At 43.0% G+C, this 14,729-nt stretch overlaps 1 protein-coding gene across 1 annotated transcript in view; it reads right to left on the bottom strand.

The window, feature by feature from the left end:
• Positions 1-14,729, bottom strand: part of mgat3b (beta-1,4-mannosyl-glycoprotein 4-beta-N-acetylglucosaminyltransferase b) — a 52,438-nt gene that overhangs the window by 3,636 nt on the left and 34,073 nt on the right. The window contains exons 2-3 of the mRNA XM_087841546.1: positions 5,951-6,380; positions 550-1,187 (exon numbers count right to left, since the gene is read on the bottom strand). Coding sequence (XP_087697672.1) covers positions 550-1,187; positions 5,951-6,379 — 1,067 coding nt within the window. The 5' untranslated portion in view covers position 6,380. The remainder of the gene's footprint in view (positions 1-549; positions 1,188-5,950; positions 6,381-14,729) is intronic.

Below are 14,729 nucleotides of genomic sequence, written 5' to 3'. Positions count from 1 at the left end.
CGCAGAGTCAATCATGCTGCTCTTGTCATAATCTGCTGTAAAATTTGCCCTCGAGGCGTTTCATGTTGTCGCCACAGGAAGCTAACTGTAATTGTTATTCTGCACGCGGATACTCGAGGAGCACGAGTAGGGCTGGCTGTAAACAAAGAGGGTAAGCTGCAAACAATAACGACTCATTGAAACGGCGCCGTCACAACTTGGATAAAGAAAAAAAAAGAAAAAAGGGGGAGTATGTGTGTGTGTTTGTAACCAAGCAGCTGGATATTAAAAAATGAGCACAAATGGAGCTTTGTGTAACAGTGTGTCCTCATGTGAGCTCATTTATCCATATAAAGACATAAAGATGACATAACATGGCCTTTATAATATACACACACTGTTCTTGTGACTTAATCCAGTTTAAATTTTGCACATTTTTTTACAATGTGTGCTGTCGGGCACTACAGAGCCATAAACTAAAGGCCACAGAGGATTACACATCTCACACAAATACACCTTGACCGCGGGGGGCACACATGCACCTGTCCAAAACACAACTTTGAATCATACCTGAGAGGTCGTTTCTCTCCGTAGGCGGTGAAGTTCGATTCGCACACGAGGAACAAATCCACGGCCTCTGAGAGCTCATGAAAGCGTGCGTGCAGCAGATCAAACTCGTGGTTGACGTTGATGGCGTTGATCACCCTCCGCGGGGTTTCTCTGGGCGTCAGCCGCTCCTTAGTTGGCAGATTGGAGTGGTACACCATTGTGGGAACCCCGCAGTAAGGTCCGTGCCACCCAGGCCGACAAACGCACTTGACCAGCCGCTTCCCGTTGCCCTTGGCCCGAGCTTTGACCTTTGGCACAATGGTGGGCTGCTGCTGGAGCTCCAGAGGTTTCCGTTGCCCGGCAGCAACAGCCCGACCAACTGCTCCGTTAGCCGCAGACCCCCCTGATTTTCCATAGTACTCTTTAGGAGTAGCTACCTCTGTCCCCTGCCTGAAGCAAAGGGCTCCAGCTTTGGTGCGCACAAAGTAAGGGGTTTTGTCATCTTGAAGCTGGAAAGTGCGAGTATGGAGGTCTCCCATGGATTCTATGGGATCCCTGAAATGATGCTCTTTTCTTGCTGGTTCCTGTGGAGGGTCTAGCCTCTCGGGCTGTGCAGGGTGGGCGGGATTCCACCGCTTTAAGCGGTCCTCAGCTCCAATCTGGATAAAATAGAGTAATGGGAAACAGTTACACAACTCTGCCTTGAAAGAAAAACACCAGCTTTATTCATTATACTCTTCACTGTAAGATTCACATTAAAGCGAAATTGTATTTAACAAACACTTGCGACAAACCCGTGTCCTGTCAGGTACAAGCAGGAGACTAATTAGTTTCTTCTCATTTTGGTGGTTACGGAAATTGTGGAGGGCATCAACGATGACTGTTAGTGTGTGAATTTTAGTTTAAGATAAATAAGAATTTTAAACTGTAAAACAGGTTACAGTTAAACATTGGAGAAACTGAATAACTAGCCTAAAAAGTAAGTAACATAAGGGTTACAAAGTACATATTTCCTGTCTTGTAACAGAGAGGTTGATGAGAGTGCGGTGTATTTCAGATTTTTCTGCCTGATTTACACCATTCTCTCCATTTTGGCAACCAAAAAAGATCCACAGTGATAGTGAGTCGGAATTACATAGCATCTAGGAAAACTCAAAGACTATACGAGTCATTCTTTTTTAAAACATATTTTTGCACAAAGGCACCATTTGTGTCCAGGTGCCTGGGAACAGCAGGTACAATTTAAACTTCAGAGACCCATGTCTTAAAGTCTAAGCACAACGGTTAGCCAATATAAATTAGGGCAAATTAATATTAATGTTTAGCATTGAATTCTTTTCACTGCTTCTTGCAGTAAATTGCATAGACACTAAATATTCCCTCGTTATTACACGACAAATGGATTTGGTGATGTTGAGCATGCATTTGGTAGCTGTTCACCTGAACTCTCGTTATGAAGAATGACAGCAAAAAACATGGTTAAGAAAAAATCCTTCACAACATGTAATCAGAGTCACGTACAGAGAGTTCCCAACGAGGTGCACACCCCTGGGAACACTCAAGGACGAGACGGTCAGATGAACTGTGAAGTGTACATGGCTATACCTCCTGCTCAGATTCAGCCAAATGCTGCAATGATCAGATGACACTACACAGTGGAAACAGATAATGACCCGCAGCATACTGCAAAAGCAACCCAAGAGTTTCTCAAGGCAAAGAAATAAGATATTCTTGGGTGGCCAAGTCAGTTACATTAGTGCAATAGAGCATGTTATTCGGTAATTGAACAAAAAACCGAAGCAGAGAGTCAGAAAAACAGGCAGCAACTGGAAGTGGCAGCAGTAAAGGCCTGGAAGAGCATCTCAAGGAAGGAAACGCAACATTTGCTGCTCTCCACGAGCTCTAGACTTCAGGCAGTCTGCCTGAATCAAAGCTAAAAGTCTGCACTTCATTTACATCTTGATTGTTTGGTTTAAAACCCACCGTGGGGGTATATAGAGGTAACACTATAAAGACAGTACTTTCAAAGCTGCTTGTCACAACACTAACCTCACATTACATTTTATGAGGATAAATTGCATGAGCACACATTCAGTGAAGCGCCAGACATGCTGCAATTTGTTTATGGCACAAGTGATACTGTAATGCTGTTAAGACATGCTGGTGCAGTAGGCAAGCAAGGTAAACATGAGCAGAAACATTTAGAGATGCTTATGCTTCAACTTGTTCAGCAGCTGCTGGAGAAACATGTTGCATGTATGGCTTTAAATAGATTTTGTTGATTTGAGTCAGCTCTGTGTGTGTGCGTGTGTGTAGTGAATCACCACTCTGAGTCTGGATTTAAGTGATGTTATTAGCTCACAGCATGCTCTGCAAGATTTCATTTCACATTAAATTATTTTAGGTACCTAAGTGCAGCCCCCCTTTAACCCTTTAACACCTACCATAGAACCAAGTCCGCCAGAGCTTATATTATATTTTTACATGCTGTAGTGCCATTTTTGGGAGCATTTCAAGTTGATATACATCAATACAACCATTATAGCCCAAATTTTAATAATATGTCTGCATTAAGTGCATAGTAATTACATAACTTGCAAAAAAGTGCAATAAACTACAAAAAAACTGAAAAATCGTTTGTTTTTTTAACATATACAGTGGGGCAAAAAAGTATTTAGTCAACCACCGATTGTGCAAGTTCCCCCACTTAAAGTGATGACAGAGGTCAGTAATTTGCACCAGAGGTACACTTCAACTGTGAGAGACAGAATGTGAAAAAAAAATCCATGAATTCACATGGTAGGATTTGTAAAGAATTTATTCGTAAATCAGGGTGGAAAATAAGTATTTGGTCAATAACAAAAATACAACTCAATACTTTGTAACATAACCTTTGTTGGCAATAACAGAGGTCAAACGTTTACTATAGGTCTTTACCAGGTTTGCACACACAGTAGCTGGTATTTTGGCCCATTCCTCCATGCAGATCTTCTCAAGAGCAGTGATGTTTTGGGGCTGTCGCCGAGCAACACGGACTTTCAACTCCCGCCACAGATTTTCTATGGGGTTGAGGTCTGGAGACTGGCTAGGCCACTCCAGGACTTTCAAATGCTTCTTACGGAGCCACTCCTTTGTTGCCCGGGCGGTGTGTTTTGGATCATTGTCATGTTGGAAGACCCAGCCTCGTTTCATCTTCAAAGTTCTCACTGATGGAAGGAGGTTTTGGCTCAAAATCTCACGATACTTGGCCCCATTCATTCTGTCCTTAACACGGATCAGTCGTCCTGTCCCCTTGGCAGAAAAACAGCCCCATAGCATGATGTTTCCACCCCCATGCTTCACAGTAGGTATGGTGTTCTTGGGATGCAACTCAGTATTCTTCTTCCTCCAAACACGACGAGTTGAGTTTATACCAAAAAGTTCTACTTTGGTTTCATCTGACCACATGACATTCTCCCAATCCTCTGCTGTATCATCCATGTGCTCTCTGGCAAACTTCAGACGGGCCTGGACATGCACTGGCTTCAGCAGCGGAACACGTCTGGCACTGCGGGATTTGATTCCCTGCCGTTGTAGTGTGTTACTGATGGTGACCTTTGTTACTTTGGTCCCAGCTCTCTGCAGGTCATTCACCAGGTCCCCCCGTGTGGTTCTGGGATCTTTGCTCACCGTTCTCATGATCATTTTGACCCCACGGGATGAGATCTTGCGTGGAGCCCCAGATCGAGGGAGATTATCAGTGGTCTTGTATGTCTTCCATTTTCTGATGATTGCTCCCACAGTTGATTTTTTCACACCAAGCTGCTTGCCTATTGTAGATTCACTCTTCCCAGTCTGGTGCAGGTCTACAATTCTTTTCCTGGTGTCCTTCGAAAGCTCTTTGGTCTTGGCCATGGCGGAGTTTGGAGTCTGACTGGTTGAGGCTGTGGACAGGTGTCTTTTATACAGATGATGAGGTCAAACAGGTGCCATTCATACAGGTAACGAGTGGGGGACAGAAAAGCTTCTTACAGAAGACGTTACAGGTCTGTGAGAGCCAGGGATTTTCCTTGTTTGAGGTGACCAAATACTTATTTTCCACCCTGATTTACGAATAAATTCTTTACAAATCCTACCATGTGAATTCATGGATTTTTTTTTCACATTCTGTCTCTCACAGTTGAAGTGTACCTGTGGTGCAAATTACTGACCTCTGTCATCATTTTAAGTGGGGGAACTTGCACAATCGGTGGCTGACTAAATACTTTTTTGCCCCACTGTATTTCTAGTTAAAGAAATTTAAGAGGCTTATCCCTCAAAACTGTAAATACAAAAAAGTTGCACAAAATAGTTTCCCACCACAGGAAATTTATTTTAAGTGTCTTCATAGTTTTATTTTGGAAATACACCAATTTTTTAATACTGCAGGAAAAACGAAAATAAATATTATAATGCAAATTTGCAAAAAAGCAGCATCAAAATAAACTATTTCCAGCAGTGCAATATGAGTCCTAAGCATCCCAGAGACGACACAGAAAGTCATAAAGTCAAACATAATTTTTAAAAACACAAATATAGGCTCATAAGGCCCTGATGGTAAAAAACTACATTTCCGCAAAATGATGTCACTTCCTGTTTCGGGCAGGTCATGGCAGACATGCGATGGTTCGCGCTGATGGACGTAGGAAGTGTTACAAACAGCTGATCGGATCAGCAAAGCGTGTTTCTGGAATATTATATTTATATATATAATTATATATTTATTGCTGCAAGTGCTTTTTATGCAGTTTTTGCAAAGCTATATGTGGAAGGAAACCGTGACTTAGGACAAGCTGATGGCATAAGATGTAAGTACAACTCCTCCGGTTTCATATGCAAAAAAAAAATTGCGCTAGCTTATGTGGTTGCAGTGCTACCAGGATTTAAAAATAGTTACCCAAAACGGAGCGTGCCCGCTCCGACCGGCTTTAAAGGGTTAAGATCCCCAGGTAAAGAAGCACAGGATTACACCAACACATTTTAATATACCGGAGGTCTGGGGAAGTCTCATCTGGTTGCACAATGCATCACATCAGTCTTGGAGAGAAGTCAAATACTGCTGCCTTGGCTGGTTGCTTGTTTGCCCTGCCATGTGACTCTGACGTTTTAACACAACAGTTGTGATGCAAACTAACATCTTAAAAGAAACAGAGTCACCCGGGTCTAGAAAAACAAACCCAGGTGCGCTGTGAGGTAAAATTTGCATTTTTAATAACACACGTTTGGTGCCTTTAGAGAGAAAGCAAAACAGTCCTGGGAATGGATGAGAAACAGGGCTCAGATCCATGGATCCGTGTGGGATTTTGAGCTGAAAGCTTGAAATACATAAACATAAATTTGTCTGAAGGTGTAAATTGTGAGGCATTCGACACCATGCTGCTGCATTCAGGTTTACCCATCTTACCTCATTTGCTGCGTCTCCCAGCTGGTTTTCCTTTGGTTTCTCCCAGGGATGTGGTGGTGCTGGCTCCTCTCTTTGCCTCATCTCCTCATCTCCACCTCCAGCTATGGCCTCCGGGATCCCCGGGCCAAATCCTTCCCCTCCGCCTCCTCCCCCGAGACCCGGCACACCTCTAGCTTTGGCATCTGACTGCCGGAGACCGGGTAGAGGGGGGGCCTCTTCAGGAGAAGCTGGGCTGAGCGGGGTGGTGGCCATACCCTTCTCCCTCCAGAAGAAGCCGGTCACCATGATGAAGGACTTGATGTTGGGGTATGGAGCCGAGAGCTCCCGCAGCAGGGAGACGTAATGGAGGGCCTTGTAGTAGTGGAGGAAGGAGATGACACACAGGCCCACCGTGCACAGCAAGAACACCCTGTGCCGCCGCATTTTCATCCTGGAACAAATGGAAAAGGAAGCGACATCAGTGCACCATTTACCGGTAAGGCACAAGTCATGAGAAGCAACAAGCTTTCAAGATAAAAACAGAGCCACAAACCTGCCTTTTCTCCCTCTAATATTACACACACTTGCCAATGTTCACTTTGTGGAGTCTTACTTCTTAGAGCCCTTTCTTCCTTTAGCTGAATGCTTGTAGTATAAAGATATAGAAAAAACAAACAATCTTGGGGATCCGTGGTCTTTGTACACTGCTTAAAAAGACTGTGCATGATTTGACGAGATGTGTTTCCAAAGAGTAAAATATATGGGAGAGAAAAAAAACACTTTTTTTTTTAAACATAACAGAAAATAACGGAAATAAAAACTGCTTATTTAGCAGCTAAAGAGCCATACATGTCAACAAAGACCAAAGTGGAGCTCAAATTTAAAAAAACAAAACCCCAACAGGCTTCTTCACGGCAGCGCTTTGGCCTCACTCAGTGAACTGTGGATAATTCATGCCGATAATCGTGCAGAGTTAACGTGAATTAATTTCAATCCTGTAGCTTTTTTTTCTTCTTTTTTAATTAACACACACAAACAACCATGCATCCAGTGTGCATCATTAATAATCCTGACGTAGCTGCTAATGGACGATTTTCTTAATATGGATGAGATGAGAACAAAAATAAGAAAGTGTCCCTACTAATGGATGATTATGATGTCCAAAACTACAAAGCATAACAGAACAGTTGCATTCAAGTTCAAACGCACTCCTTTATGTGCGAGTCCACTTGATATTGAGCATTTCACCCAGATTTTCATGTTTGAGCCAAAAAAAGCAGCTCTGAAGCAGGATTTCTCAGTCGAGTAACGGTGACGGCCCGTGCTTACGCGGCAAAATTTATTCTTACATTTAAGCCCGTCTTTAAAAAAAAAAAAGTGTTGGCCAGAAAATGTTAAGCTCAGATGAATAAGGGATAAAGTACTGAGGAAGGAAAAGAAAGACATTTCCCAGCAGTGCATGAAATGAACTTGCTTGCTTGCTCAGCACAGCTCTTCCACTGGATGTGAAACGAATGTGAAGACGAGCAGGAAGAAGTGAGGTCCAGCTGAGCGGACGACAGGATGTGATGTCGTGGGATGCGGATTTGTTTTACTCAAATGAGGACGACAACGATTGAAGAACTTTTTTCCAACAGTCAGGTTAAAGTTGGAAACTTTGGGTTTCCAAAAGCTGCTAAGGTGTTTGCAAGCAGCTTAGCATTAAATTAAAAAAAATATCCAGGAAACTTCTGCATTAACCCGAGTTTGTTACCAGGGTGCATCACCATGGTAACGCATGCTGCAGCTCTAACCAGTTGCAGAGCAGGTTTATGTTGTCGCTGTCTACGGCACAAACAGAGCTTCTGCAATCCTAGAAGGTTTCTTAAACCTCTGGGTGTGACATCGCAGGCCACACACAGCCCACTTTGATCTTAAGTGGGTGAGATTATAAATGACTGGAATAATCATTAAATATGAAATAAAGCAAGCGACACAAACAAAGAGCTCGTCGTTGTGAGGTTTGCAAAGGGCTCAAACAACAATAGAGCTCAACTGCAGTCTGCACCACTGTTTCACAACAAGACGCACACAATTATAGCAACAAGTTATCTCCCCGCCGCGGTCGCATGACACAATCTGGTCTCCAGCTTGGACATACGAGTATATATCTTGTAACAGAGGCTCATATGAAGGGAAAAACATGACACTACAGAGCCTTCCATTCAGCCCCATCCACAAAAATACTGAGAAGGTCAAAATCTTCGTTTGGCATGTTAGCGTTTACACTGACGAATTGGATATTAGAGTGCAGATAAGCATCTAGGTACGGATCGCGGGTTAATACCAGGTACAAACAGAGCACATTTACAGGCAAACAGCCTTTCCACCTGCCACTTACCAGTTTAAGTGTACATGAGAGAACACAAAAAAGGATTATTTAATTCAAGTAACTGAATGCAGAGCCGCAAAAGTTAAAAAAATTCATAATTTAATAGTAAATAACAGATAACAAGTGCCGCACCTTTTCAATTTGCATCCTAATAAACACAATTCTCCTCAAACTTAATCGCAGCGACACCAGGTTAATGAAAAGCGCTGCTAACTAAAAGGTCACATGAGACTATAACGAGCAACTTCCAGCCCAACAACAAGAAGATAAAAGCGATCCTCAAACAAGACGTCGGTGCCGTTTTGGGGGAATGCTGTGAGAAAGCATCCTCCGGCACATCGCGCCGTTAGTTAACGAGCCCCGACACTGCAGAAACTCGGAGAAATACGCAACTACTGAATACTGTATATTCCCATTTTAGATGACAGCACAAAAGATCTCAGTGAATTGGGCCTACGGGTGGAGAAAGGGGGAAGAGGTCAAAGGTAAAGCAGGCAAAGGATGAGGTCGAAGCTGGTGCTGTTTGGTTTATTACTGAAGCGCCGCCGCTCCACATCCTCCCTCCAAACCCTTTCAATTCCCGACTTTATTTATCATCTCTAATTCCCCTTCACATTCACTCCCTCTCCCCGTTCCGCTCGTCTCCGTTTCCCACACAACTTGACATGAAACAAAATACAAGAAAGGAGGAAGTGAGGACTGAAAGCCTCCCCACCAAACACACACACATTGAAAGAAGCAGTTACAGAGAGGGAAGTAAACATGATTTCTTTCCTCCTTTTTTGAGCACTTTGGTTTCACATGAGCACAGATTCCACTTGAAGATTCGCAGATGACCAGATAAAGAGTCGGCTTAACGCACACTAATCGTCCTGGGTGGCATCAGCCGAGTCAAGACTCAAGAGGATTGTGGTGCAGGCTAGAAGCAAACATTAAAGTTAACAGTGTGTGTGGATATGGTGTGTCTCAGGTTTTTTTTTTTGTGTGTGTGTTTTTTTTGCCTAGACACTCTGGCCTCTTGGAGCTGATTCAATTAGCATCCCAATAACGACTAAAGACTTTAGAGGCAAGAAGGCATCTCTTGAATCTTTCCTGCACCGGCACTTGTTGACCTTGTGTCCCGACATGAGTCTAGTCTTCAGTTTTGCCTACAATGACAACCTTTGCATAGCTTCAACTTGCAAATAAAAGAAATTGAAATGAAGACTATATAAACGTCGTGCTGTTACTCCTCTTACTTTTCTGACACAAGCCTTTTTACCTTCCTCTTAGGCCGCTTTGCAAGCCCGGCTGCTCTTTGCAGACAAAAGATATAAAGGGCAGGTCGGCGGGTGGGGTGTGCAGACCAAGCCCAAACATTAGAGGAAAACACAAGCTGTCTGAAGTGTTTAGAGCACTGAAGCCAGAGCTTCAGGCAGTGAAAACAAGAAAAATAGTTTTGCACCATTATCTGAGCTTTTCAGTGTGAGGATTTCAAAATAACAGCAATCCTGCTGCTGTGGCTTTCATTGTCTGAGAAGAAGGTGCTGCAACAGGACAAGACGTATAACGCAGAGCTGACATCAACAGGCACTCCTTCCCACTAATCTGAGGTTTCATTTTGACAAACAAAGCGAGCACAACCATACTGTACGATTCTAGCAACATCACTGGATCAGAGCTATGAAGAGAGGTTAATTCACTGAGAGACTAACAACTACCTTCATCTAAGAGATCACATCTCTGCTTTTAGGGATATTTTATTTTACATTTTACAGAGAAATCACAGAAAGAAAGTTTGTACTGATTTAGCCCATCACCAGTTTGCACAGCCCACCACCAATCCATATACAAAAGCACTTACAAACACAGCAACCGCCCGCATCGTGCCGGGATTTTGTGCAGATTCGTGGATGCCCTGGTGCCTCTAAGCCAAGACATCAGTGCAGAACTTATTCCAGTGTGCTCATGCCAGCGCTCGCTGTCAGTCTGCTGTTGCAACCTTCCTTGCCCCGGAGGTGCCGCCTGTCAGATAGTGCAATGCAAAAGGTTGAAGCTTACAGGGCACAGAGTCTGTCCACCTGTAACACATGTAATTCTACTTTTAATGACCTGAAAAATAATCTTTCTGGTTTGTGTTTACCATTACAAGTAGACCAAAAAATAGTCAGTGATGTCTCAAGATAAGAGGGTTTAAATATTATAGAAGCAATTCATTAATATATATGTAAATTTCTTATATTATTAAAGTATCTTATTGAGGGTCACCATAACACTGGTGACTAGTTAAAGAGGTTATATCTGTCAATGTAAGATGCTTCTAGCAACAGAAAAAATGCTGAAGTTAAGACAAAGAAAAAAAAGCATAAAAACAAAGCCAACAAAAACAAGTCACATGGTAAACCTGCTGAATGTCTTTAAGGCGTGAGTGGGAAAACACTGCTCACTGGGAAAACTGGGGAGAATTCACTGCAACCAGAACGTGCTGAAGTGAAGGAAAAGGGAAACTTCAGCCAAAACTTTTATCAGACGACAATCTGATAACAGTGAAGGTGGAGCGAACGTAGGTCCTCCCTGAAACACCGCCTGTGTAAATTTCACACTTTGTAAAATTTAACTTTTGGAATCTCTAATTTTCTCTCTTTAATGGAGCTCTGTGGGATTTTTTTAAGAGTAAAACCTAAAAAGGTTTAGAAAAACCCAAACTGCCGGCTGACGAAAGCAGCACAAACATTTGGTTTGTGCTGGTTGAAAGCCAAGCCAAGAGATAAACAGTTGCAGATATGAGGTCTGTGTGCTGGGAGGAGGAGGAATTCCCCCTGTACACTAATCTTAATTATACGTAGTATGCGTGTCACCATGGCAAAAAAGTTTAAAAAAAAAAAGTCCTGTGACACCCACTGACCCACAGAAGCGCTCTGTGGAGAACTCCGTGTTTACACATTCCCGTCTGGATGTCTGAGGACAGACTTCATCAGTGCAATAGTGTAACTAAAGATCAACAGTGTTACTCAGTCTGATTTATGAGAGTTCAAGTATACAAAATTATTTTGCCCGATGACAAACGCACCCTTTGTGTAGTACGCGAAGCGAGGATCAGTGAGGCGCTTTGTGCTGTTTGTGTTTGAACATTACCGTAGACGCTTTTGTCTGAGCATTCTGGCTTTGTAAATATTTGAAATACCTCTCAAAATGCAGTATTGTTCACAAGTCTAGAGCTACCTCTCATTTCTTTATACTCTGAGAAAAGGAGAAATACAGCATGTGAAGCAAAAATAGAGTCCAGTGAGCTTGAAAGTCAATATTTGTTATGAGCATCTTCATTCTTCAACACAGTCTGAACTCTCTTAGGCAGCTTTGTGTTCTTCAAGAACAGGATAGTTCTGCACTCTGTTCGAAGGACATTCAAAGCTTTCTTCTGTTCTTGTCAAGATGAAATTAAACTGCTGAGCTCATGGGAGGCCAATCTATGACTGATAGAAAAACACACAATGGGACACTGAGTGTTTCACTACTGGCAGGGTCATTCTGAAAAGCCGTTTCCAAACAGATGCTTTCCCGATGGAATTGCACGGTGCATCTGTATTCCATCAATTTGAAAAGATGCCCAACACCACTGACTGAAATGCAGCCAAAAACCATGACAGAGCCTCCACTGTGCTTTAGAGTTCTTCGTGCATCGTACAGTTTCCTCTACTTTTTTAAGGACATGCTGCACACTGTGCCAAGTTTTTAAGCTAATAGCTTTTTAGGAATCACTTTGAAAGACCTTCAAAAACCCAAAGTCTGACTCCTTAGAAGCAAATTATAAAAAAATGTGAGCTGGCTCAAGACTTCTGCACATCAATGAAACCATTCAAACAACTGTTAACATCCTCGCCCGTCCAAACAGTGTTTAGACGCCTCATTCTTGCATTGGACTTGCTCATTACACTTCCCATCGCCACTTAAAAACAATGACAAAATTGCGTGACTCACACACTATAAAGACCGTTTTACACACATGATTGTTTCCGTACTCAAACAGATCAAGAGCTGGACTTGTGGTAATATTTTCATAGCCACTCCACTTCAGGGTTCACACATCAGCAAAACTCTTTCATAAGTCAAATGATAAATGAGATAGTTTCTCCGAAAGGCTCACAGGCTTTCTGTTGTGTCCGTGTGCAGCCTCAAAATCCACTTTTCTTATCTATGAACACATGTGCACAAACACAGACGCACAGGCACACAAATATTTTTCCACATGGCAAAGTCTCTCGCATTGTCTCATCTGGACAACAAAGAATTTCTCAGCTTATTCAGCATCACACTAAGTCTCTGAGCAGTCTGCTGGCCTCACCTAACAAGCTCTCTGGGGAGACATCAAAACAAAACAAAGCACCTTGGGTGCAGCAGTTAGTGAGACCAGCTCCCAACCAAACAATCAGAAGCACAGCCCAATCAGAGCGTCTTTAGTTAAGGGTCTCAACTGTCAGCCGCAGACGTGCTTCTCACAAAAAACAAACACCTAATTGCACCGAACTGATATTGCCAAACTTCTTAATTGTGTCCTTGGGCAATATTTGCAATACAAAGTTATTGGCTGAATAGCTGTCAGTATCAAAACAGTGCATCAGTATCATGTGGGTGGACGGGGGATTATCAAGATGCTCAAAATGACACCAAGCAGATTCACACAAGGCATACTCGAGCTATCAAGACAGTCCTGTTTTAAGTCTTGTGACCACATTATCAGTGGGAGTAATGGCAGAAAACTGAAACACAATAGTAAAAATAATTGTAATGATGTGGATTTTCAAGCATCAGGCAGCGACTTCTTCCTAAACGGAAGAGTTTTAAAATGAAACAGCACCCATAAAGTTTTATTGGCCTCACTCTTACTCCCGGAGTATCGCAGTAAATCTGTCGCCGCGCACCGCTGATCACAGCTTCTCCTCTTGATCCTGCTTTTAATGCCTGCTGAGGCGCCTATCGCACAGGTAGCTCCTCCATTAGCAAACAAGTGACCTGCACTAGAGGGATTCTGAGCAAGTCCAAGGTTTAAGTCAATACTTTTGCATTTCTTTACTCGCTTGATGCACGGGGAACGACTGAAGCTGTTGCTCAGTCATTTCGTTGCTTTGAGTCTCTAATTTTAGATGAAAGGCACAGTTTTCATGTGCAAGAGCAGAATCTGAGACAAGTACTTCTCTTCGCACAAGTTGTTTCAAATGCACGCTGCAGTTAATCTGATGGTGCAGATACGCCCTTGTCTTAACTCGATCCATATCAGTCTACACATGAAGCATAAGAGTACGTGTTGTACTCGTTCTGTAAATGCCAGTTTCTGCACTTTGTGCACAGCGACTCCAAAAAATGAGCACTGAAGAACACAGCTCACCTGCAGCTCCAGATTGTGCTTAAAAAGTTGTCTAGACCAGTGAGGCACTGCTGGCCAGTAGAGTCACCTCTCCGACAAAGCTGCTTCCTGCCAGTTCCTCTTACATTTACAAATAAAACACGAATCCTCGACCAAAACGCAGAGCGCTCTACCCCGATTTCTTGCTTGATCCAATTGCTCCGAGCTAACGGTCAATGGACAAAGATGTTACTTATGGATCATCATTTTGTGGAAGTGTCTGCCATTTTCCAAGAATCATAGTTCTGCGTAACAGATATCACCATTGTAACACCATCTGGCTTAACACCCATCTGGTGTGTCATTTCAGGGTAGGTGGGATCATAAAACTGCATCATGAGATTATCACAAGGTCGTAAAACCTGAAGTTCGTCAACATCCCACTATGTGAGTCCATATCAGTTTTGAGGTTGACTGTGGTATTAAAACATCCATGTGTGTCATGGAAACCAAAAACTATTTTTAATAAGCCAGTTGATTTTAGAAGCTCTAGCTCCCATTAGTTAGCTTAACACAGGTTTCGATCACCAAAAATGACTTTCAGCACACTTGATTTTGCCACTTTTGTACACTTGTGGTTAAAAAATGGTTAATATTTGGAAACTGCTTCACCCATATTGCCATAAATTATACTTCGTTCAAACTTCCTACATAGGCAGACGCTGGCAGGTAGCTAAATGCAGCCCCTCTTCGCTCGTCTGTTTGGCAGCAGAATCAGGAAATCCCACTCGTCTCCTCTCGGCTCACGGGTCACTGCTTTGGTGAGCGAGACTTCAGGAGAAAGCCAGAGTGCTAAATGGATTTCAATAATGCAAGCCCACTGAGAGCCTCAGAAAGGTTGTGTGCATGTGCCGACTGCATGTTATGATGGAGCTGGGGTTTAGCTGGACATGAATATTGGGAAGCGAAACTGTGTGAATGTGTGCTGCCTCTGAGGGGACCTGATAGGTGAGCGATAAGAATTACCGCTTCAGGTGCAGCGGACGTGGACGTGAACGTGAACGCATGCGTGACGGAGCACGGATTGAGGTGAGAGGATGGGAAAAGCC

This window comes from Neolamprologus brichardi, chromosome 6 (assembly GCF_056152115.1).
Source record: "Neolamprologus brichardi isolate AB-2024 chromosome 6, ASM5615211v1, whole genome shotgun sequence".
Classification (NCBI taxonomy): Eukaryota; Metazoa; Chordata; class Actinopteri; order Cichliformes; family Cichlidae; genus Neolamprologus; species Neolamprologus brichardi.
This window is presented reverse-complemented; position numbering and strand designations above follow the sequence as displayed.